Source organism: Capsella rubella, unplaced genomic scaffold, assembly GCF_000375325.1.
Source record: "Capsella rubella cultivar Monte Gargano unplaced genomic scaffold, Caprub1_0 scaffold_4, whole genome shotgun sequence".
In the NCBI taxonomy this organism is placed as follows: Eukaryota; Viridiplantae; Streptophyta; class Magnoliopsida; order Brassicales; family Brassicaceae; genus Capsella; species Capsella rubella.
Genome location: NW_006238920.1, coordinates 10,803,434 through 10,824,667, shown reverse-complemented (window position 1 = coordinate 10,824,667; position 21,234 = coordinate 10,803,434). Strand labels below are relative to the sequence as shown.

General features: G+C 37.4%; 4 protein-coding genes across 7 annotated transcripts; 3 read left to right on the top strand and 1 right to left on the bottom strand.

The window, feature by feature from the left end:
* Positions 1-3,126: 3,126 nt before the first annotated feature.
* Positions 3,127-5,487, top strand: LOC17889871. Its single transcript, XM_023784640.1, has 4 exons — positions 3,127-3,605; positions 3,770-4,160; positions 4,463-5,008; positions 5,362-5,487. The coding sequence occupies exons 1-4, from the start codon at positions 3,127-3,129 to the stop codon at positions 5,485-5,487; spliced, it is 1,542 nt and encodes a 513-aa protein (XP_023640408.1).
* Positions 5,488-9,620: 4,133 nt separating this feature from the next.
* Positions 9,621-11,906, top strand: LOC17890148 (L-type lectin-domain containing receptor kinase IV.1). Its single transcript, XM_006295699.2, has one exon. The coding sequence runs from the start codon at positions 9,695-9,697 to the stop codon at positions 11,720-11,722; it is 2,028 nt and encodes a 675-aa protein (XP_006295761.1). The 5' UTR covers positions 9,621-9,694; the 3' UTR covers positions 11,723-11,906.
* Positions 11,907-12,653: 747 nt separating this feature from the next.
* Positions 12,654-15,941, top strand: LOC17890234 (protein CER1-like 2). Of its 4 annotated transcripts, XM_023784847.1 has the most exons (10): positions 12,654-12,713; positions 12,842-13,286; positions 13,505-13,593; positions 13,705-13,724; positions 13,987-14,365; positions 14,447-14,554; positions 14,647-14,847; positions 15,155-15,253; positions 15,333-15,506; positions 15,691-15,941. In XM_023784847.1, exons 1-10 carry the CDS (start codon positions 12,654-12,656, stop codon positions 15,868-15,870), a joined length of 1,755 nt encoding a protein of 584 aa, XP_023640615.1. In that variant the 3' UTR covers positions 15,871-15,941. The 4 variants fall into 4 exon arrangements, with proteins under 4 accessions (XP_023640615.1, XP_023640614.1, XP_006295717.1 ...); XM_023784846.1 differs by having other exon boundaries at positions 13,505-13,724; positions 14,465-14,554; XM_006295655.2 differs by having other exon boundaries at positions 13,505-13,724; positions 15,155-15,226.
* A 153-nt stretch (positions 15,942-16,094) lies between these two features.
* LOC17887570 (phosphoribosylaminoimidazole carboxylase, chloroplastic) lies at positions 16,095-21,233 on the bottom strand. The gene is made up of 18 exons (XM_006293759.2): positions 21,148-21,233; positions 21,015-21,040; positions 20,472-20,716; positions 19,761-19,982; positions 19,557-19,668; positions 19,364-19,426; positions 19,122-19,260; positions 18,754-18,809; positions 18,606-18,679; positions 18,368-18,515; positions 18,119-18,292; positions 17,909-17,996; positions 17,696-17,806; positions 17,413-17,510; positions 16,951-17,068; positions 16,779-16,873; positions 16,558-16,664; positions 16,095-16,455 (listed from the first exon to the last, which is right to left on the bottom strand). The coding sequence occupies exons 3-18, from the start codon at positions 20,714-20,716 to the stop codon at positions 16,362-16,364; spliced, it is 1,944 nt and encodes a 647-aa protein (XP_006293821.1). The 5' UTR covers positions 21,015-21,040; positions 21,148-21,233; the 3' UTR covers positions 16,095-16,361.
* Position 21,234: the final 1 nt, after the last annotated feature.

Genomic DNA, 21,234 nt, shown 5'->3' with positions numbered 1-21,234 from the left:
GTCGTGTCTGTAAACTAGGTTTGGACTATTTCTATCAACAACCCATAATGCATTGGAAGAATCTGCTTATATTATGTATTTCATGAATTAAGATTCTATAATTAAACCCTAGTGCTTGAATTTCACTTTATCTATCTACCATCCATTTTCCATATATGGATATAAACTAAAGGTTTTACATAATTGGAAAAGGTTTACCAAAGTTGCTTCTCTCAGTCCCAATTCTACGTAAGTTATAGGAGAAACTATATATGTGTCTACGGGTATAAGTGTATATGAGCTACTTGTCTTGAGAGTTTTGGTACTAATCTAATACTAGACTTCTAACACTTCTTATTCAGTATTGGTTTCTTAATACTTTTCAAAATTCTATAGTTTTGTACATTTTAAATACAAATTACGGAAACTTCAAAATGTTGGTCCTTGTTGTTGTTTTTATTAGTAGCCATTTGATATCTGGATAATTATATCGTTACTAATGAAAACGGTAATACCCGCTGACTTTGACATTTGGACGGTCGATATGTATATTCTATTCAATATAAATGCAGCCAATATGAATTAACCAACCGGTTGATGATTCGACCAGTTATTTAAAGTAATTAAGCAATTAGCGTAGACTTCAAAGCTATCAACTAATTTTTACTTAGGGTTTGGGTATTAGTTAGATACGCATTTTAGACGAAGTGGCCGTCTCTGAATAGTTTAACAATGCATAGGTGGAAGTGAAGTCTTCCAATAGGGACAGAGCTTTCACATGGGGAATGAATCTCATTCTCTTTAACTATGAGTTATACAATATTTCATAGTTAAATAACTTAAATTATTATTCAAATAGGACAATAGACAAAATACATATACAATATTTGAAGAGAATTTTTGTTTGGATTCTAAGAATTAAGTGTCACGGAAGTTTGGTCGATTCTTAAATAATAATATAGAATCAGTAATACTCTATGAGTTTGCTGGAAAGTAACAAAAATGAAAAAAATAATTGCTACATCAATTATTTCTCATTGCAAGGCCTGTAACATAACAAATAAAAATATTTAAGAGTATATATATCTTATGTAATATATTCCACACGGTCGAACCCAGAGACGTGGTACGTGAAACTAAAATCAAGCCATCAAGAAGGTAAACCATTAATTTCAAGATAGATCAATGATTTAGGGTTTAATTAGTGTGTAGTTTGTGTACAAAAATGCTAATAAAATTAAACTAGTGTGTCGTTTTGTACAAATGCTAATGAAAATAAACCTTACTCTCATTTCGTAAAGGTTAACTGTTTAAAATCAGATGATTTGAGTTTTCACATGGTTCAGTCAATTACCTTGGGTTATTATTTAATTTTCTCTATATTGTAAGGGAACTTGGTTTCATGGTTTGTATTCATTTCATATAGTAAAAAAGTTTTTGAAAAGAAACTCTAGTTTAATTTGCATGTTTACGAATATATAAAACTTGCAACAAGACTTGTTGGTGTCGCAAGCCCCAATCGCCAAATGTGTGTTCGAAATTAACAACTAGACTTCGAATTATAATAATTAACTGAAATATAATTATACACACAATTGTGCATATGTAAGCGAAAGTTCTACAAAGGATCCAGACAACAAGAAAAGACCAAAAATTCTTGGTTGGTCCGCTTTATCAATCTGGTTTACTTTATTTTATTCTCAATTATAAAGACCAGTAGTTGTCCACGACTGAGATAATGTAACTATATATAACATACAAGTCTCATCCTGATTCATCATTACATATTATATTACAACTCTCTTTTCTGATTCCTCATCATTATATATATACAATTCTCATTTAGTCATGTTGGAGTTTCCCTATTTAAGTTACTCTCGTTTCTGGTTTCTTGAATTAAAAGTATATACGTACTTCTAGCAAGATTTTATCCAATTAAGAATATATAGTAACTATGAATGCAAATAATTACCACACTACAGTTTCTGTAGACTGTACTCATATTTTCCGAGAGATACCAACCATGCATCTTTAAACGTGGTTATACATATTGTGGCTTTCTGTATATGAGAAAATAGAGTTTAAGGTTGTTTTGCCTGGTGAAGGTTGGTAAAACAATTAGATCATCACTGTCTCTGAAACATGTGTTTCATGCAATATCTTTAGCTAAAAAGTCCATTCCATATTTTTGTAAAGTTAACGTAAAAATCTTATTTACAATTATTTTATGCGTAACATGGAAGTCTCACTCACAATTATGTATCACTAAATTCTCTCTCTTATAACTTTTGTACAAATTGATTTCTTTTCAACTTTTATATGATTTCTAAATTTGAAAGTAGTATTTGATTGTACATTGTATTATTATTAAGAATACATATGATTATATGAACATTGTAGATATCTTTAACAATACATAAATGAAACATTTATCTCAGTTTAATGCTCCAAATTAATTTTATCATAGTTTTTGTGTGTTTACGTTATTAATTTAGTTACCCTAATTTGACATACTGTAACTAACATTTTTTATACACTTAACACAGTAACCACACAGAAAGAAAAACCATAAACGAAACTACATTCGGAAAGTGTACAGTTATGTCAACAGAATATGTTTTAGTCAAGAGTGTAAAAACTTTTGATTCCATGGAACAAACTTGGATCAAAGGTTTTTATACTCTTGAGTCTTGACTATAACATATAATTACATTTGGGCTTTTCAATTTAATTAGTAGAATACTAGAATCTGTAACAAAACTATTGGGTTACGTTACACTGGCTTCTTTTGTTTATTTAATCGAAATCTTAAAGAAGAAGATAAATACTCAACCATGCTTGGCCCAATTAGATAGGTGTGCAACTGATGAGCATTGTATATCTTTTAGACGTTTTGAATTCAAAAAGACAAAAATTTATGATTGCATCTTAACTAAAAGATGTGTTTTTCAAAAGTTCAAAACCATATATTTCATTAACGAAAATAAAGGAGTAGGAATATTCGATGAACATAGACTTTCTCAATATAATTCGTATCGCAATAAATAAATTTAAATTTTATTTCCGATAACTCATACAGTCGTAATATATTTTGTATAAGGTACAAATTAAAATCCTATCCCACATATTATTAACATAAAAAAAAAGATGGCCATCTTCGATCCGTTTAAGCTCCGCCACAAACCGCCGTCGATCTTTCCGACAACGGCTGTAAAACCTAACAATGTTCTCTCCCTCGTCTTCAAGTTATGCATCTTCATCTCCGTTGCTCTGATCGTCATCTACGTCATCTTCTCCGGTTGCTCCGATTGCCACCACATCACCGGCCACCGACGCTTAGGCCCTCACGTCGACAATGTAAACTTCACTACAGCTTCCTCCTCGACCATCCTCCGGCAGAATCAGTCCTCGGAGGCCACTGATGTCTCCCACATAGTTTTCGGGATTGGTGGCTCCATTCAAACGTGGAGAGATCGCAGCCGTTACTCCGAACTGTGGTGGCGTCCCAACGTCACCCGCGGCTTTGTATGGCTTGACGAGGAACCGCCTCTTAATATGACGTGGCTCTCAACTTCTCCACCGTACCAAGTCTCGGCGGATACCTCCCGGTTCAACTACACTTGTTGGTATAAACTATTTCTACTTCTATATCACTTTATAACAACCAATTTATCTTAGTCAAGTTAGGTCAAAAACCCTAGTTACCAATGTTTAAACACAAATCAAATATATTGTGACAATACCAAAATCTATGCTTTTTTAATCATTAGATTTCCAATTATTTCTTAAGGTTTGGTACAAGATCAGCTATACGAATGGCGAGAATCATCAAAGAGACCTTTGAGCTAGGGTTAACGAACGTGAGATGGTTCGTGATGGGTGATGACGATACCGTCTTCTTTGTGGACAACCTTATAACAGTTCTAAATAAGTATGATCACAATCAAATGTATTACATTGGAGGAAACTCGGAGAGTGTTGAACAAGATATCGTTCACTCGTACGCCATGGCCTACGGTGGCGGAGGTATAGCAATTAGTTATCCTTTGGCGGTCGAGCTTGTAAAGATTCTCGATGGTTGTATCGATCGATATGCATCGTTATATGGATCTGATCAAAAAATTGAAGCTTGCATAAGCGAGATTGGTGTTCCCCTTACCAAGGAACTCGGGTTCCATCAGGTTTATTCAAAATTTTCCTTTTTTGTTTTTCTCATTAATGGAAATTTCACTTATTTAGTACTATATAACTTTTTAGCTTTAAAATTAAGATTCCGGTGAAATATTAAATTTCCGTCTTTTGAATATTCTGTTTTAAAGTTTAAATTGTTCATAGATTTAGATGCTTCACTGCTCAGATTTTTCAGTCCATTTTATTTTTCAACGTAAAAATTTTCCTAAATATTTTGTTTTTTTCTTTTGAATATTTTGTTTTTTTTTTCTGCTCAGATTTTTTTTTCTTTCCTTTGCATGGTAAAATCCAGGTGGACATACGTGGAAACCCGTACGGTTTACTAGCTGCCCATCCGGTGGCTCCTCTGGTTACTCTCCACCACCTCGACTATGTTGACCCAATATTTCCGGCCGCTACCCAAACTGACTCCCTAAGAAGACTCATGTCGGCCTACAAGATGGATCCAAGCCGGATCCTCCAGCACAGTTTTTGCCATGACCCGACTCGGGGCTTGTCTATCTCCGTTTCTTGGGGATACACCATCCAGATTTATCCTTCTTTGGTCACAGCTAAGGAACTTGAGACGCCGTTTCTTACGTTCAAGTCGTGGCGAACGTCGAGCTTGGAGCCTTTCTCGTTTGATACCCGACCCATCAGCGAAGATCCGTGCGAGAAACCCATTATTTATTTCTTTGACCGGGTTTATGAGGTCGGGTCGGGTCAGACTCTTACGACGTATAGGAAACATGATGAAGAAGGCGAGACGCAATGTGATTCGCCAGATTATTCTCGTGCCAACTTGGTCGAGTACATAGACGTTTCCGCTACTACGTGGATGCCGGATCTATGGAAAATGGTAAGTAAAATATTTTCGCCTATATGGAAACTTTAAAATATATGCATTATTTTATAACATGAAAGACTAGACATGGGTAATCGTTAAAAATATAGGAAACTGTCCCTTGGGGGAGACCCGATTAGTAAAAGTTAGACAGAAAAAGAATACTAAACATACAAAGTTTTATAAAATGAAATAACTGATAAATAGTTATGATATGATCTCTGTACATACACTAATTTTAGTGACCACTCTTATAGGGTATATTCATCATTTAATCCTGATTTATACAGTGTGTTTTTAATATTTGTGTATTTGATTTGTAGTTGAAAAATATAGATGATCTTTTCATATTTGATTGGGTTTTACAGGCACCACGTAGACAGTATTGTGAAATTGTCAACAATGAAGAAGACTCAGGAAACGTAATCAGAGTCAAGTTACGGCATTTCAATCCTTTCGAAAGTGTATCTCTTCAGACGGAGAGCGAAAAATGAATGGAAGGTTTCAAGAGGATCGAGAAGAGCAACAATTTTGTCTCATTCGTTTATGTAAGTATTTCACTAATTGAAAATTATAACTTGGCTAAAGTAAAAACTATACAGATTCTTAGTTTCTGAGCATCCTCATTGCAAGGGTTATAAGGATTTTTCTTCACAAATCTTACCTTAAGATTTGTGCAAGAACCCTTGCAATGAGGATGACCTTAAGCATATCAATATAATTATAGTTTTATCTTCCTTTTTTTGCCTATAATTATAGTTTTATCTAGACATGTAACACATATGTTTTTTCAAGATATACATAGGGTAGAGCTGGTTTTAGGCCAAGTAAAAGAAGAAAAAAATTGGTCTTGGGGCCTATAGATGTTTTTTGTAACAGATTGTTAGAATTGATGATATCAGGCAGAGCCGCTCTGACTCTTGAAATTGATGTTGAGGAGATAAGTTCGATATATAACAAAGAAACAAAAAAAAAAAAGATTGGTCTTGGGACCTAGATGATATCTTATATATATCATAGGGAACAATTTGTTTTTGTGACAGATAAAGTTCAATAATATATAACCAAGAACAAAACTGTACACAGAGAATTGTTTGACATTTGGGGTCAAATTAGAAGAAAAAACCAAAAACAAAGTGTAAACGGAATACAGATCAGTACACTAAAATCAAAGATATATATTAAAGATGTCTATCTCTATGGTACTGAAGACTCCTGCTCTCTATTTCACCTTCTTCCTAGCAAACCACACGTCGGTGGCAAACTCTTTTTTTTCGAACCACAAGAAGAACAAGGAGAGAAGACTTTAGTTAGCATCCGTATAATGACATCCAACGCAAACCAAAAAACAAAAAGAAAAAACTCAGAGTAGATCAGAAGAGAATATTCACAATGGTTGACTTACACAAAAAAATCAACGATTATATCTAGTCAGTCAGAAACTTCCAAAGATTAGTAGTGTGGACCTCTTTCGAGTCTATATCTTTTTGACCAGTTTGTGCATTTGTCACATGGGGTTCCAAATCTGTCATTAAGGTCGTTTCCAGTTTCAGCCCACCATCTACCCTCATTCATTATTCTAGATAAACACTCATGAAAAGTATAAAATGCACTACCCTACACTATTAAATTATATGGTACTATGAGATGGCATAACCAAAACAAAAATGTAAACAATGTATAAGATTTACAAGTTTAACTTAGATTTAAAAAGTGCCATATAATATACGCACCATTTAATTTCCATCTACTCTATTAGGAACTTTCTTTTTCATTTCATCAAGAAAAAAGAAGAGTGAGGGAAGGAACAGGAACTTTGAGAACCACTGAAGCGTTATGTGTCCACAAACATTCCCAAATTAGATTCTTACATCTGATTGGTGGTAGTACGTGTTTTCCAATATCTTTTTTTTCACATAATGTTGAAACTGGTTGTATTTGGTTGGCTTATTAGACGACCATGTCCGTGAGTCTGTGACTGTGACTTATTAGACGACTGTGAGACAGTGAGAGTCTGTCTCAGTGACAAGAGAAAAACAAATATCAGTGACTGTGACTTACTACCGCCTCTTTCTCGGTTCAGGTTAATGCAGAGTTAGCAGGGTATTTCCAGAGCTCTCGGGGGTTAAGACAAGGTTGTTCTTTGTCTCCCTACCTATTTGTCATTTGTATGGACGTTCTCTCGAAGCTACTCGACAAGGCTGCGGGAGTGGGGCAGTTCGGTTTCCATCCTCGTTGTAAGGAGCTTGGCTTGACTCACCTGAGTTTTGCCGACGATTTGATGGTGCTTTCTGACGGTAAAACAAGATCAATTGAGGGAATTGTGGAGGTGTTTGATCAGTTTGCTAAGGTCTCGGGCTTAAAAATAAGTATGGAGAAGTCGACTTTATATATGGCTGGTGTTTCAACCACTACTCGCCAGCAATTTGCGAACCAATTTCTCTTCACTGTGGGTCAGCTTCCGGTTCGGTACTTGGGGCTGCCTTTGGTTACTAAACGCCTCACCGTAGCAGATTACACACCTTTACTAGAGCAGATAAGACAACGGATCAGTTCTTGGACAGCAAGGTATCTCTCTTTTGCAGGCCGTTTTAATCTTATAAGCTCTGTTTTGTGGAGTGTTTGTAACTTCTGGTTGGGAGCTTTCCGTCTCCCTCGTGCTTGTATTAATGACATTGAGACCCTTTGCTCAGCTTTCCTCTGGTCGGGCCCCGAAATGAATGTCAACAAGGCGAAGATCAAATGGGATCAAGTGTGTTTGCCAAGGAAAGAAGGAGGACTTGGCCTTCGCAATCTTAAAGAAGCAAATGACGTGTGTTGCCTTAAGTTGGTATGGCGAATCATTTCTCATGGAAATTCTCTCTGGGCTAAATGGGTTGAAAAATATTTGCTGAAAGGGGACTGTTTTTGGATTGCCAAAGAAGCTGCTAGTTTAGGCTCATGGATTTGGAGGAAACTTCTAAAATACAGAGACTTAGCAAAAAATTATACAAAGGTAGAAGTGGGCTGTGGAGAGCAAACATCTTTCTGGTTTGACAAATGGTCTTCTCTTGGTCGATTGCATGAACTCATGGGGGATAGAGGTATGATCGATATGGGGATCAAGAGAAATATGACTGTGGCAGCGGCTTGGTCCTCCCGCCGCCGCCGTCGACATCGGCAGGACACTCTCAATCTCATTGAGGAGGCTCTCCTCTCTCAGTTTCATCGTCGTACCACACATGATGATATTGTTTTGTGGCGGGGTAAGAATGACGACTTCTCGAACAAATTCTCTACAAAGGATACTTGGAACCATATGCGGACGACTTCAAATATTGTAGCTTGGCATCGGGGTATTTGGTTTAGCCATGCGACGCCAAAATATAGTTTCTGCACTTGGCTTGCTGTCCATGATCGATTGGCTACAGGGGCTAGAATGCTGCGATGGAACAGAGGAGAAACCGGGGTCTGCGTTTTTTGTCGATTGCACCTTGAAACCAGAGATCATCTTTTTTTTGATTGCATCTATACTTCTGAAGTCTGGGCTGTTCTAGCTAAAGGAGTATTCAAAGCTCGATATACCAAAGTGTGGAATGAGATCATTGCTTTTGTTTCAAGTTCTCAGTTGGACCGTTTAGAGGGATTTCTTGTTCGCTATGTCTTTCAAGCTACTGCTCACACCATTTGGCGGGAGAGAAATGGTCGTCGCCATGGTGAAAGCCCGCACACTACAGCCAACTTGATTAGGATGGTAGATCGACAGGTCCGCAATCAGCTCACGACAATTCAACGGATGGGTGATAGAAGATACGAGAAAGGGTTACAAGCTTGGTTTCTTTCTAGGCGTTAAGTCTCCTTTGTAAAAACAAAATTTCAGTTTTTTTTCGATTTCAAGCTGCACTAGTTGTAAAAACGATATTTTTCTTTGAATATAATTTAACATTAGATTCAAAAAAAAAGAAAAACAAATATCATGGAGGCAATGGTACATACAGCCCAGAGTCAAATCAAAATCTTAAATTAGCGCTAATGACTCAATTACACGTGACAGCTTGTGCTGATGTGATTTCTGATGTCATTCATATATTAGGAGAGATTCTAGTTAAAGATCAAATTTACAAGCATAATTAATTCATAATGATTCTATAATCTTAATTAATATTTTCTTCAGTTATGACTTCATAGTATATTTTAATCTCAAATAGAAAATAAACTAGTCACTGTTATTATAGATACCGTCGAATCTTCCATCAGTACCATAAAAACTAGTTAATTAAATACTAGTAGTGCCTAAATAAAACCTTTTTTTTCTTAATTACATCACACAACTTACAAACATAAATATAGATTTAAATATTGGGTCATGGAGTATAAAAATGAATTAATTAAAAAAAAAAAACACAAAGAGAGGGAGAGTTAATCAAACATTAATCTTGGAAGTTGGAACACATATCACCTAACATTGATGACAATTTCTCAATCAGAGCATACCCCCACAAAGAAAAAATAAAATCATTTTTATTTCTAGAAACAATTAAAGAAAAGAATGAAAAAATGTAAAATAAAGAGTGAAGACTTTTCCACTCTCTTGCACACCATAAATAATGTCTCTCTCTTTCCACTAAACTTAAAATATCTAAAGAAGAAGAAACAACACCAGAGAGCAGAGAGAGCAAGAAGAGAAAAAAGAGAGAGAGCTAGTAGTTAGTAGTAGTAGCCATGTTCTTGAACCTTTTCACCATCTTCTTGTTCAGCTTCTTTTATCAATCACTAAAAGCTTCTTCTCAGACTCTCAATTTCGCTTACAACAATGGTTTTAACCCACCGACGGATATATCCATACAAGGGATCACCACCGTCACACCCAACGGTCTCCTGAAGCTAACCAACACTACCGTTCAAAAAACCGGTCATGCTTTCTATACCAAACCAATCCGGTTCAAAGATTCTCCCAACGGCACCGTTTCTTCCTTCTCCACGACGTTCGTCTTCGCTATTCACTCTCAGATCCCTATACTCAGCGGCCATGGCATCGCTTTCGTCGTCGCTCCTAACCCAAGCATTCCTTTTGGTAATCCAAGCCAATACTTGGGTCTTTTCAACATCACGAACAACGGTAATGACACAAATCATATCTTTGCTGTGGAATTGGATACGATCTTGAGTACAGAGTTCAATGATACCAACGATAACCATGTTGGTATCGATATCAATAGTTTAAAGTCGGAGAATAGTAAACCAGCTGGGTGGTGGAACGAGAAAGGCCAGTTCAAGAATCTCACTTTGATCAGTCGTAAGCCGATGCAGGTTTGGGTCGATTACGATGGTCCTACTCATAAAATCGATGTCACGATGGCTCCGTTCAACGAGGATAAACCTCTGAAGCCGCTTGTTTCGGCTGTTAGAGATCTTTCTTCTGTTCTTCTCCAAGACATGTATGTTGGGTTTTCCTCTGCGACAGGTTCTGTTCTGTCGGAACATTTTGTTCTCGGGTGGAGTTTCGGGTTGAACGAAAAGGCTCCACCTTTGGCTTTATCGAGACTCCCGAAGCTTCCTCGGTTCGTGCCTAAGAAGATCGCCGAGTTCTACAAGATCGGGATGCCTTTGATTTCCCTGTTTTTGATTTTCTCGTTCATCTTCCTCGTTTGCTACTTCGTGAGGAGGAAGAGAAAATTCGCGGAGGAGCTCGACGACTGGGAAAAAGAGTTTGGGAAGAACAGATTCAGGTTCAAGGACTTGTACTACGCGACCAAAGGGTTCAAAGAGAAGGATCTTCTTGGATCCGGTGGGTTTGGGAGTGTTTACAAAGGACTGATGCCGGATACGAAGTTAGAGATCGCTGTTAAAAAAGTCTCGCACGAGTCTCGACAAGGGATGAAAGAGTTTGTGGCGGAGATCGTCAGTATTGGTCGGATGAGTCACCGGAATTTAGTTCCTCTCTTGGGTTACTGTCGTAGGAGAGGTGAGCTTCTTCTTGTGTATGACTACATGCCCAATGGAAGCTTAGACAAGTATTTGTACAACACTCCCGAGGTAACGCTCAACTGGAAACAGAGGATTAAGGTTATTCTAGGCGTTGCCTCTGGCTTATTCTATCTCCATGAGGAATGGGAACAAGTGGTGATTCACCGTGACGTCAAAGCTAGCAACGTCTTGCTAGACGGAGAGCTCAACGGGAGACTCGGGGATTTCGGTTTGGCTCGGTTGTATGATCACGGGTCGGATCCTCAGACCACGCACGTTGTTGGAACATTGGGATACTTAGCTCCTGAACACACTCGGACAGGACGTGCCACGACTGCTACCGATGTTTTCGCGTTTGGGGCCTTCTTACTAGAAGTCGCTTGCGGTAGACGTCCCATCGAGATCCAGCATGAGACAGACGAGACGTTCTTGCTCGTGGATTGGGTTTTCGGGTTATGGAACAAGGGTAATATCTTGGCTGCTAAAGATCTGAATATGGGTTCAGAATATGACGAGAAAGAGGTCGAAATGGTTCTGAAGCTAGGTCTCTTGTGCTCTCACTCCGACCCAAGGGCTAGACCAACTATGAGACAAGTGCTACATTATCTAAGAGGAGATGCAAAGTTACCAGATTTGTCTCCGTTGGACTTATCCGGGAGTGGGATGATGTTTGGCGTTCATGACGGGTTTAGTGAATTAGGAATGTCGTATTCCTCCTCCGTCTTTAAAGGGTTTACCGGTGGATCTTCCATAGCTGATTCTCAACTTTCGGGAGGGAGATGATTAAGATGTTTTGAAGTTATATGAATGTTATCTATATGTCGATAGTGAGGTTTTGAATATTTGAACCTTTTTGTGTGTTTTGCATTTTGATATGTAGAGACTGATGAGATATGAGACTATTGTATATATACTTCAGCATATTTTGAAGTTACTACCTAAAGAATATAATGGCCACATGATAACATATGAACGAGTAAAACGATTATGGTACAAGATTGCCAAGTAGATCAGTGCGACAGAAGTCGAATTTTCTAACTAAGATGATTCATGTTTTAATGTGAATAAGTATTGACATTGTTTTAGAAAAGGTATACTTCTAGAAGTTTAGTCCTCTAACATGGTTTTTTATGAAGATGTAATTAAAGAAGACCCCAGCTTCGGTGGAACATCTTGGCTCCTAAGTGATTCATGTTCTAATGTGAATAAGTATTGCTACATTGTTTTAGAAAGGTATACTTCTGAAAATTTAATCCTCTAACATGTTTTTTTTTATGAAGATGTAATTAAAGAAGACCCCAGCTTCGGTGGGAAAAAAAAAGTACCTCCTTAAATATCGTAGAAGAAACCAATTAGTGAAAAAAGATGAAAATATTAGGGAAACTTGTCATATTGGAAGATATGCCAAATTTGTATAGTCAAATGAATAGCTTACATTTGGGAAGCGTGTAGATTCAAGAGAATTTAATGAAGAATGATCTAAGTCTAACTCCTCACCAATAAAACGGTATCTCTTATCTGTTGAAACTTAAATATTAGGTGTAGAATCTTTTTAGACTTTAGGAAAAAGGAAGTCTCATGTGCCTCACATGTGAATGTGATTGATACCTTCTATTCTAACTACGCATGTATTTGTGTATATATAGTACATTCGCACACACAAGGAGTTAGAAGGACGTGACCGAGCTATTATCCATCATTGTGCGGAGGAATAATGGCGTCTAGACCAGGTTTTCTCACGGACTGGCCATGGACTCCTCTTGGAAGCTTTAAGGTCTCTTTCATTGCCTCTTTTGATTTATAACATCTTCAAATACATCCATTTATTGTTTTTTTGTTGTAGTTATATATCACCCATTTAATGATCATGATGTTTGTAAAAAATATGGATAAATATCGCAGTACTTGCTGTTAGCGCCGCTGGTTATCGACAGCATATACTCATATGCAACCATGAGAGATCACGAGAAACTTTTGATAGTGGCCATGACAGTGTGGAGGATTGTTCATAGCCAAGTATGGATAAGTTTATCCCGGTACCAAACTGCAAAAGGAACCAAGCGAATCTTGAACAAGTCCATAGAGTTTGACCAAGTCGACCGTGAACGAACTTGGGACGATCAGGTCATCTTCAACTCTCTCATTGTTTACTTAACCAAAGTGTACGTCTTAGGGACCAATACCCTTCCCTTCTGGCGAACCGATGGACTGATCTTAGTCGCTCTTCTCCATGCTGGTCCGGTCGAGTTCATATACTACTGGTTTCACCGAGCCCTTCACCACCACTTCCTCTACTCTCGCTACCATTCTCACCACCATTCATCCATTGTCACCGAGCCGATCACTTGTACGTACATGATATTTCTGTTGCAAAAAAAAAAAAACTAATGGTTTCTGTTACGGTTTCATTGCTAGATTGGTATTGTGATTTTAGGTATATTTAAAATATACTTTCATAACAAAATATCAAATATCACATGAATTGGCAAAATTATGTTCAGTATCTTACATATTTATTATTCATACATGTGCGACAAATTCTAAAACCCCGGGTCTTGATTGCAGCGGTGGTACATCCGTTTGCAGAGCATATCGGATATACGTTAATCTTGGGGATACCTCTAATAACGACTTTGCTGTGTGGGACGATCTCGGTCGTCTCCATTATCGTATACATAACTTACGTAGATTTTATGAACAATATGGGTCACTGCAACTTCGAGCTCATTCCAAGATTCCTCTTCTCTCTTTTACCTCCTCTCAAGTTCCTCTGCTACACTCCCTCGTAAGTGATTAAATCCACTAAATAGTAATGAACTATTACATCGATTATTTTGCCTTCTTTTGAACGCGTTACATTTCTATGTTGTGATACTATTTTAACATTTTTTCAATGTCATGTTCAAAAGAACAAGCGTTTGACTTTTTGCTTTTACAATCTACAAATGAATATTAACGAAAACATTACAAGTTCTGGTTACTGAACATGAAAGCATTGTGACTAAAGATTGAAAAAATTTGAGACTAAGTATATGATATATTTGTAGGTTTCACTCGCTCCACCATACGCAATTCAGGACGAACTACTCTCTATTCATGCCAATGTACGACTACATCTATGGGACAACCGACGAGTGCAGTGACTCATTGTACGAGACATCGTTGGAGAAAGAAGAAGATAAGCCTGACGCGATTCATCTGACACATCTAACATCAGTCGACTCTATATATCATCTCCGTCTAGGCTTCGCTTCCTTCTCCTCGCACCCGCTCTCTTCCCGGTTTTACCTATTCCTCATGAAGCCCTTCACTCTTATCCTCTCCTTCATCCTCACTTCCTTCTCTTCTCGAACATTTGTCTTCGAGAGAAACCGCTTCCGTGATCTCACGCTTCACACCCACCTTCTTCCCAAGTTCTCCTCTCATGTACATATTTCTTCTCTTTTAGGATTCTAAGACATCAAACAATTTCAGGTCTTGTAATAAATTTTATTGTCCAATCAACAGTACATGTCACCGCAGCAGAAAGAATATATCAACAAAATGATAGAGTCGGCTATTCTTGAAGCGGAGAAGAAGGGTGTGAAAGTAATGAGTTTGGGGCTATTGAACCAGGCATGCAATTTATACATTAATTGGTTCTTCTTATGTTTTGCAAGTTTTATCGAGAAATAGGCTTATATATAATAAAGTATTAATATACGCAGGGAGAAGAGTTAAATGGGTATGGAGAAATGTACGTAAGGAAGCATCCAAAGCTAAAGATAAAGATCGTGGACGGAAACAGTCTTGCAGCTAAGGTGGTGCTTCATAGCATTCCTGTTGGGACCAAAGAGGTTCTCTTTAGAGGCCAAATCACAAAAGTTGCTCGTGCCATTGTCTTTTCTCTTTGCCAAAATGCCATCAAGGTACCTAAATTTTTTTATAAATGTTAAAGATATATGGAACGAAGGTTCTCTAGCTAATTTGCGCGTGAGAATAGGATCGAACGTAAATAAAGTCAATGGAGTTTCCATATATAAACGTTATGCAACTATGGCTCTATTGCTTTGATAGGTGCTATTTGAGACGTAAACAATGTCACGTGGCCTACTTTAAGACGTCCAAAACAATTTTTGACATCTCAGATTATGATTTGGTTTGAGCTTGCTCAAGATATGTACGTTTTCAAAGCGTGTAAGAAAATTAGTTCATATATGTTGTCATACTCAATAGGTGATGGTGTTACGCAAGGAAGAGCATTCCATGCTGGCCGAATTCTTGGACGATAGTTGTAAGGAAAATCTGGTGCTCACAACAAATTACTATCCAATGGTATTCGTAAATTACAAAATGAGATTAAAGTAAAAGTAACATATTCCAAGATTACATACATATGTAGCGTATGATGTAGATTTGGTTGGTAGGAGATGGGCTAAGCACAAAAGAGCAGAAGATGGCAAAAGAAGGAACTCTCTTTCTTCCTTTCTCTCAATTTCCTCCTACCAACCTACGCAAAGACTGTGTTTACCATACCACTCCGGCTATGATCATCCCTCACTCTGCCCAAAACATTGATTCTTGTGAGGTACGTATAAATTCTCACTTCAGTAAAATAATCTCTATAGTTTTGTGGGTTAGACGTTATAACCATATGCATGCTCTAAAAGTAAATTTCAAACACAATTAGAACATTTTCGTATCGTGTCAAGTGTTTGTATTTTATGAAGATATATTATAACTTGTACGTTATAACACATTTGTGTCTATAGAATTGGCTGGAGAGGAGAGTGATGAGTGCATGGAGAGTTGGTGGGATAGTACACTCGCTTGAAGGGTGGGAGGAACACGAGTGCGGTCTTGACAATTCAATCCTTAACTCTCATAGGGTTTGGGAAGCTGCTCTTCTAAATGGTTTCCAACCTCTACCTCTGCCATCTTTTGAGACCTAATTGTTTAATTTTCATTCTAATTGGCAATAGTTTTTTAAGTACTGTAGCTTTTGATAATCCATTAAACCAATAATATAAGATCTTATCTAGTATTTATAAATCATAAAACCAACAACGTCATTTTTATTAAAAAAATGATGTTGATTCACATCATTTTTCTAAAAAATTTTAAAATGAAATATTGATTACACATGATTTTGTTTAGATTTTCAACTCTCTCAAAATCTATGAAACAATAGACCCTGTTTTTAGTGTTAAAACTTGGAAAGTTTTCATGGACATCTTTTGGCAAAACAAACTCAATTACATTGAATCCCAATTAATAATGCTTTAATCTTAAAGCGGATGGCAATCACAATTACAACAACAACAACAACAACAAACTAACTCAAGAATTGAGGTTAACTCTCAGATCACTCTTCAAGATCTTCGTTGCAGCAAAATCAGTCGTGATGGTTCACTCCCAATGAGTGCTCTGACTAGTAACACTCTCACTGGTTCAAATATGATTCCCAACCTTCTCTCTCAAGTTTCTCTCCTTTGACCATGTTCTCATCTCGCATGTCTTTCTGGTACTGACTCATCCTGAACAACCAAACAAAACCCACAAATCTCATTTATGACAAGGTTCAGTAGTTCTTGTTCCATCTGACTCTATGTAACAAAAGAAAAGATAAGAAAGATAACCTTGAGACAAGATCAGTATCAGAGATTCCCAACATCCGGACTGCAAGCAAGGCTGCGTTGGTCGCATTATTTATTGCAACTGTTGCAACAGGAACACCTCTAGGCATCTTTGGCAACAAAAAAGGAAAAATGGAAAGGTTTCAGAATCGCAGACCTAAATCGTTTCAAATGGTGCAAAAACATTAATAGCTGAAGTTAATTATGATGCAATGAAAGTATACCTGAACGATGGAGAGAAGTGAATCAACTCCATCCAAACGGGTAGCACGGACAGGGACACCAATCACAGGCAAAGGAGTGAGTGACGCAACCATACCTAATTTCCAAGAAAATCCAATACTTTATGGTAACAATCTTGTGGAGGGCCAAGATGAGTTCATGTTAAAGACATACCTGGTAAGTGAGCAGCACCACCAGCACCTGCAATGATAACTTGAACGCCTCGGCTATGAGCTGAGGTTGCATATGTAAACATCATCTCCGGGGTGCGATGAGCAGAAACTATCTTTACCTGTAAGCAAATGATACCATATTGTACCATTCAGGATTCACTAGTTGAGGCAATGAATTTTGTTGTGATAAAACATAAAGAAGAAACTCTTCATATTTTATAGGAGAAGCTGCTTCCGAAAATGAGGTCACTATCTATGTGAACAAATATTTGGCAATGCGTATCTTTGATTACAGAGTGAGTACTATACATAAGGCCTGACATACTGGACTATATTTGAGCTTCTTCACAATTAGTTTACCAAATCACAAATTTCATGTTTCTTATATCCGTCTTCAGTGGATTATGATGACCTCATGTAAGTCGTGCCAAATTCAATTATGTGAGCAGATCTTAAAATTTACCTCATGTGTCACACCAAACAGGTCCAGAATTTTGGCAGCATCCTTCATAACAGGAAGATCCGAGTCAGAACCCATTATGATACCAACACGAGGTGTCTCTACAATGTATAAACAACAAGCAACAAAATTCCACTCAGGTACTTTGAAAATTCATGAAGAGTTCAACAATGACGGTAGCTTCACAAAAAAATTATACAACAGATTTTGGCAAGTTAAGTTTTAAGGTATTTGGAAACTAAAAGCCAATAAAATATAGATACCAAATGATGTTACGGAAACTGACCATCTACTTGGTGGCTTTGCTCACTTAGTATACTATGTAACCTTTGTTCCAAAACACCCATAGACCTCCCAACAAGAGTGATGTGACCCATCTTCCTCTGCTTTCTCATTTCTGACAATAAGAGTTCATCATACAAGCTTTATGAGTAATCAAGGTCGTTCACAAAAACTGGCATCAAACCACAAGAAAACTGCAAGGGAACAACAATCTAACCTGGCTTGTCATACCAATGAATAGATGCACCTGGAGTACACATAGCCCTTGCAATAAGCTGATGAGCCAATTTGAAACCAGCTTCTCCCTGAAATTTGAAAAATTGAAATCAAAAGCCACTACATGTTCATTAAACAGATAAAAAGATAATACAATGGGTATTATTATCAAGAATAATTCAAACGATAAAGTAAAGCAAACATCAATTACATCATCTTCTCCCAAAATATTGTACATAATCGATGCCGGAGTTCTCATTGATGGATCACCGAGTGGAAGACCAACCACAGCCCGCAAGTGTTGTTCAAACTGGGAAGTATAACAGCACTCGATCGTTTGATGGCCACTGTTGTGTGGTCTAGGTGCAACTTCGTTTAGCAGGATCTGGGAGGAACTAAAACTCTGATAAGTTAAAAATGAAAATAGAAAAGGTAGAGTGCCTAAAATGTATGAAAATACCTGACTATCCTCTGTCAAGAACAGCTCAACTGCAAAAACACCAGCGCCTTCTAAAGAACCAACAGCCTTTTGGGCAACATCGGTTGCAAGTTTGTTGATCTTCCAAGGCACATCTGCAGGTGCTTTAACTATATGGCATATGTTATCCCTAGAGTGATATTTCAAGGTGGATTAGTATAAAGTCAATATACCCTACCTTTCATCTTATAAATAATTTTTAGTCGAGCTTTCGAGTTACCTGTGAATGGTTTCAACAACGGGATAACAAACCATAGAACCATCTTTTCCCCTAGCCACAATAACAGCTAACTCCTGAAATATGTAACCGATTATACAAGTCAGAGCTCAGTAAGTTACTAAAGCAAACAAATTTTATCATCGTTTACCTTCACAAAAGGAGCCCATTTCTCAACATACAAGCCACGACTGAAACCTCCAAGAGCTGGAAAAGAGGAAAAAATATTTTTTGAAATATTAAAGCTAAAGGAGGAAAACAAAGTTTACACTGTAGAGATAAAAGGTATGTCATTAGGATAGCTATTACAAACATAGGTGTGAGGGCTTAATACCAACTTAAGATAAAAGCCAGGGATTGTCTCAACACTATTGCTAGTTTGACAGGAGAGCATTATTGTTCATGTAACACACAATTTTCTTGTTTCAACATTGAATGTGGCATAGTACACGATTTAACTGGTTCAACTGTTACTAGAAACAGTGAAACCACATTACATATGGCAAGTTAAGGGTTTACCCATTACAGCAGAAGAAAGCTCATCTTGGTTGTTGGCAACTGCATTTCCACGTCCATCATAAGCCAATCGTTTGCTCTTGATCATAAGAGGGTAACCAAACAGTTCACCTGCTCTTCTTGCTCCTTCAATATCGCCTATCTGACGTGGCGAAATTTAGGGGTTAATATATATGACAGACTCCTCATGATTCATGGAGAACTTCATTAGTGATTCTTTCAACAAGCATAATCAAGAGCCTAACCTCCATAAATTCTGGAAGTGGGATGCCATGATGAGAGAAATGAACTTTTTGCATGTATTTATCCTGGAAGATCAAACAGCCTCATATAAATCACATTGCTGGGAAAACTTCAAGTATTCATAACATAGGTATTTTGTTTACTAAATAGGAAAAAAAATCTATTTGATGAAAATATTTTGAGAGGCTAGGAAACCTGTATTATCCTGATAGTAGAAGCTTTCGGTTGGCAATCCACTCCTTGTTTCTCAAGCTTCTCTAATGTTTCCACGTCAACATGTTCAATTTCTACAGTCAAGACTCCACATCTAACTACGTCAATACACAAAAATAACCATCAATAATGACAATCAAAATTGAGAACCTGGAGCATTCGAAAAACAAAACAAAAAAAAGAGACCTTTTTGCAAATTCTTCTACTGTAGCACTGTCATCAAAGCTATCAACCATGTGACCGTACGACAATGAACTTGCTGAACAATTTTTTGAAGGATCTAAAATCATCACTTTGATAGCCATTTGAGAAGCAGCTTGGCAAAGCATACGACCCAGTTGTCCACCCCCAAGAACTCCAACAATTTTCTCAGAAACACCATGGGCATGTTTATTCTCGTTATTTTCACTGTCAAAGAGAAAAGAAAAATATCATTAGAAATTCCTTCCCCAATGTTATTAATTTCAAATCTTCGTGTCTAGTAACAGAGAAACGAGCAGGGAAGCACAGCTATTTTCTTTACAATTAGCTTCATTGCAATTAGTGTGATGCAATCTTAACCACAACAGCTATGAAATTTCTCAAGTCCATGACACTTGCAAGAAAAGAGAAAGTTTTCTTCATTTGCAAAGATTAATACATGCAAGTTTAATTGATCTGTTGTTCAAATAAAACGACATCCAACTTACAGCTTAATTGATCGACTCTTATCTATCTTTCTAACCACCATAATCACAATAGACAAGAAAATAATAAGAATCACGAACATACACATACTTAAAAATAATGGTTATGATATTATACTCAAAACACATAAGATTTGCAACATATTAAGCGTATATCGCAACTAAAAGATGCTGTGTAGCCAAAATTCAAAATACAGGGGACATAAGATACCTGATAGGAGATGCCTCATGGGAGCTACAAGGCACCGCTGAAGCGCTGCAGGCTAACACCGGATTCAATTTCCCAGATGAAGAAGTGGGAAGCTTTTGTGAATTTGCCATTGTCAAACTCTGGGACAACAACGTTCTGCTCTCTGGAAAAGGCTTAACGCTGTAGGTAAAGCGAGAAGTATGGAGGACTGGAGTTGTATTCCCAGCGAAAAGAGCAGCAGCTGAGCTTTGCTTCAGAAGCAACATCTACAATACAATGCAAAAGAAACTTTGGAACAATTACATACAGAACATAACGCTTTTAGCACCGTTCATAAGTAAACTATGGTAAATCAAACTAGAGGATAAACTCAATCAAACCCAAGTTAGTGTTCATAGCTAAACCAATGAAAATGGCATAAGAGGCTCATGTGAACAGATTCAAGTAGCACTCTTAGAGTCAATAATGAACGAAGCACGAACAGTTCAATAGCTAAAAGTAATACAGCCACAAAAAAATGGAATTGTGCCACTAGAATGGCTTCAAATTGAGAAGAAGACAAACCTGGTGTCGAGTGGTGACAGAAGCGGCTAGACAAAGAGAAGCGTAGAGAAAGTTAGATTTTTATAAAGCAAGTTCGATAATAGTGGTGGAAAAAAGAAAGCTTATTCCTTTGTAAACGAGCCAATAATATTACCTTCGGAAGATGAAAAATTCAGTGGCGCCGGCGAGGAGAGAGAGAGAGAGAGGATTCGGTCTGACGGGGAGGGAGAAAAGGTTTTTG

What these genes read in the sequence shown, in the direction of transcription:
- LOC17889871 (XM_023784640.1), top strand. Translation starts at nt 3,127, where the DNA reads ATGGCCATCTTCGATCCGTTTAAGCTCCGCCACAAACCGCCGTCGATC. An exon ending in CGGTTCAACTACACTTGTTG is followed by an intron (nt 3,606 to 3,769) that starts GTATAAACTATT and finishes TTATTTCTTAAG; the next exon opens with GTTTGGTACAAGATCAGCTA. An exon ending in AGGAACTCGGGTTCCATCAG is followed by an intron (nt 4,161 to 4,462) that starts GTTTATTCAAAA and finishes GGTAAAATCCAG; the next exon opens with GTGGACATACGTGGAAACCC.
- LOC17890148 (XM_006295699.2), top strand. Translation starts at nt 9,695, where the DNA reads ATGTTCTTGAACCTTTTCACCATCTTCTTGTTCAGCTTCTTTTATCAA.
- LOC17890234 (XM_023784845.1), top strand. Translation starts at nt 12,654, where the DNA reads ATGGCGTCTAGACCAGGTTTTCTCACGGACTGGCCATGGACTCCTCTT. An exon ending in TTCCTCTGCTACACTCCCTC is followed by an intron (nt 13,725 to 13,986) that starts GTAAGTGATTAA and finishes ATATATTTGTAG; the next exon opens with GTTTCACTCGCTCCACCATA. An exon ending in TTTGCCAAAATGCCATCAAG is followed by an intron (nt 14,848 to 15,154) that starts GTACCTAAATTT and finishes CATACTCAATAG; the next exon opens with GTGATGGTGTTACGCAAGGA.
- LOC17887570 (XM_006293759.2), bottom strand. Translation starts at nt 20,716, where the DNA reads ATGTTGCTTCTGAAGCAAAGCTCAGCTGCTGCTCTTTTCGCTGGGAAT. An exon ending in CACTTCCAGAATTTATGGAG is followed by an intron (nt 19,261 to 19,363) that starts GTTAGGCTCTTG and finishes TCGCCACGTCAG; the next exon opens with ATAGGCGATATTGAAGGAGC. An exon ending in GATACTGATCTTGTCTCAAG is followed by an intron (nt 16,456 to 16,557) that starts GTTATCTTTCTT and finishes TTGGTTGTTCAG; the next exon opens with GATGAGTCAGTACCAGAAAG.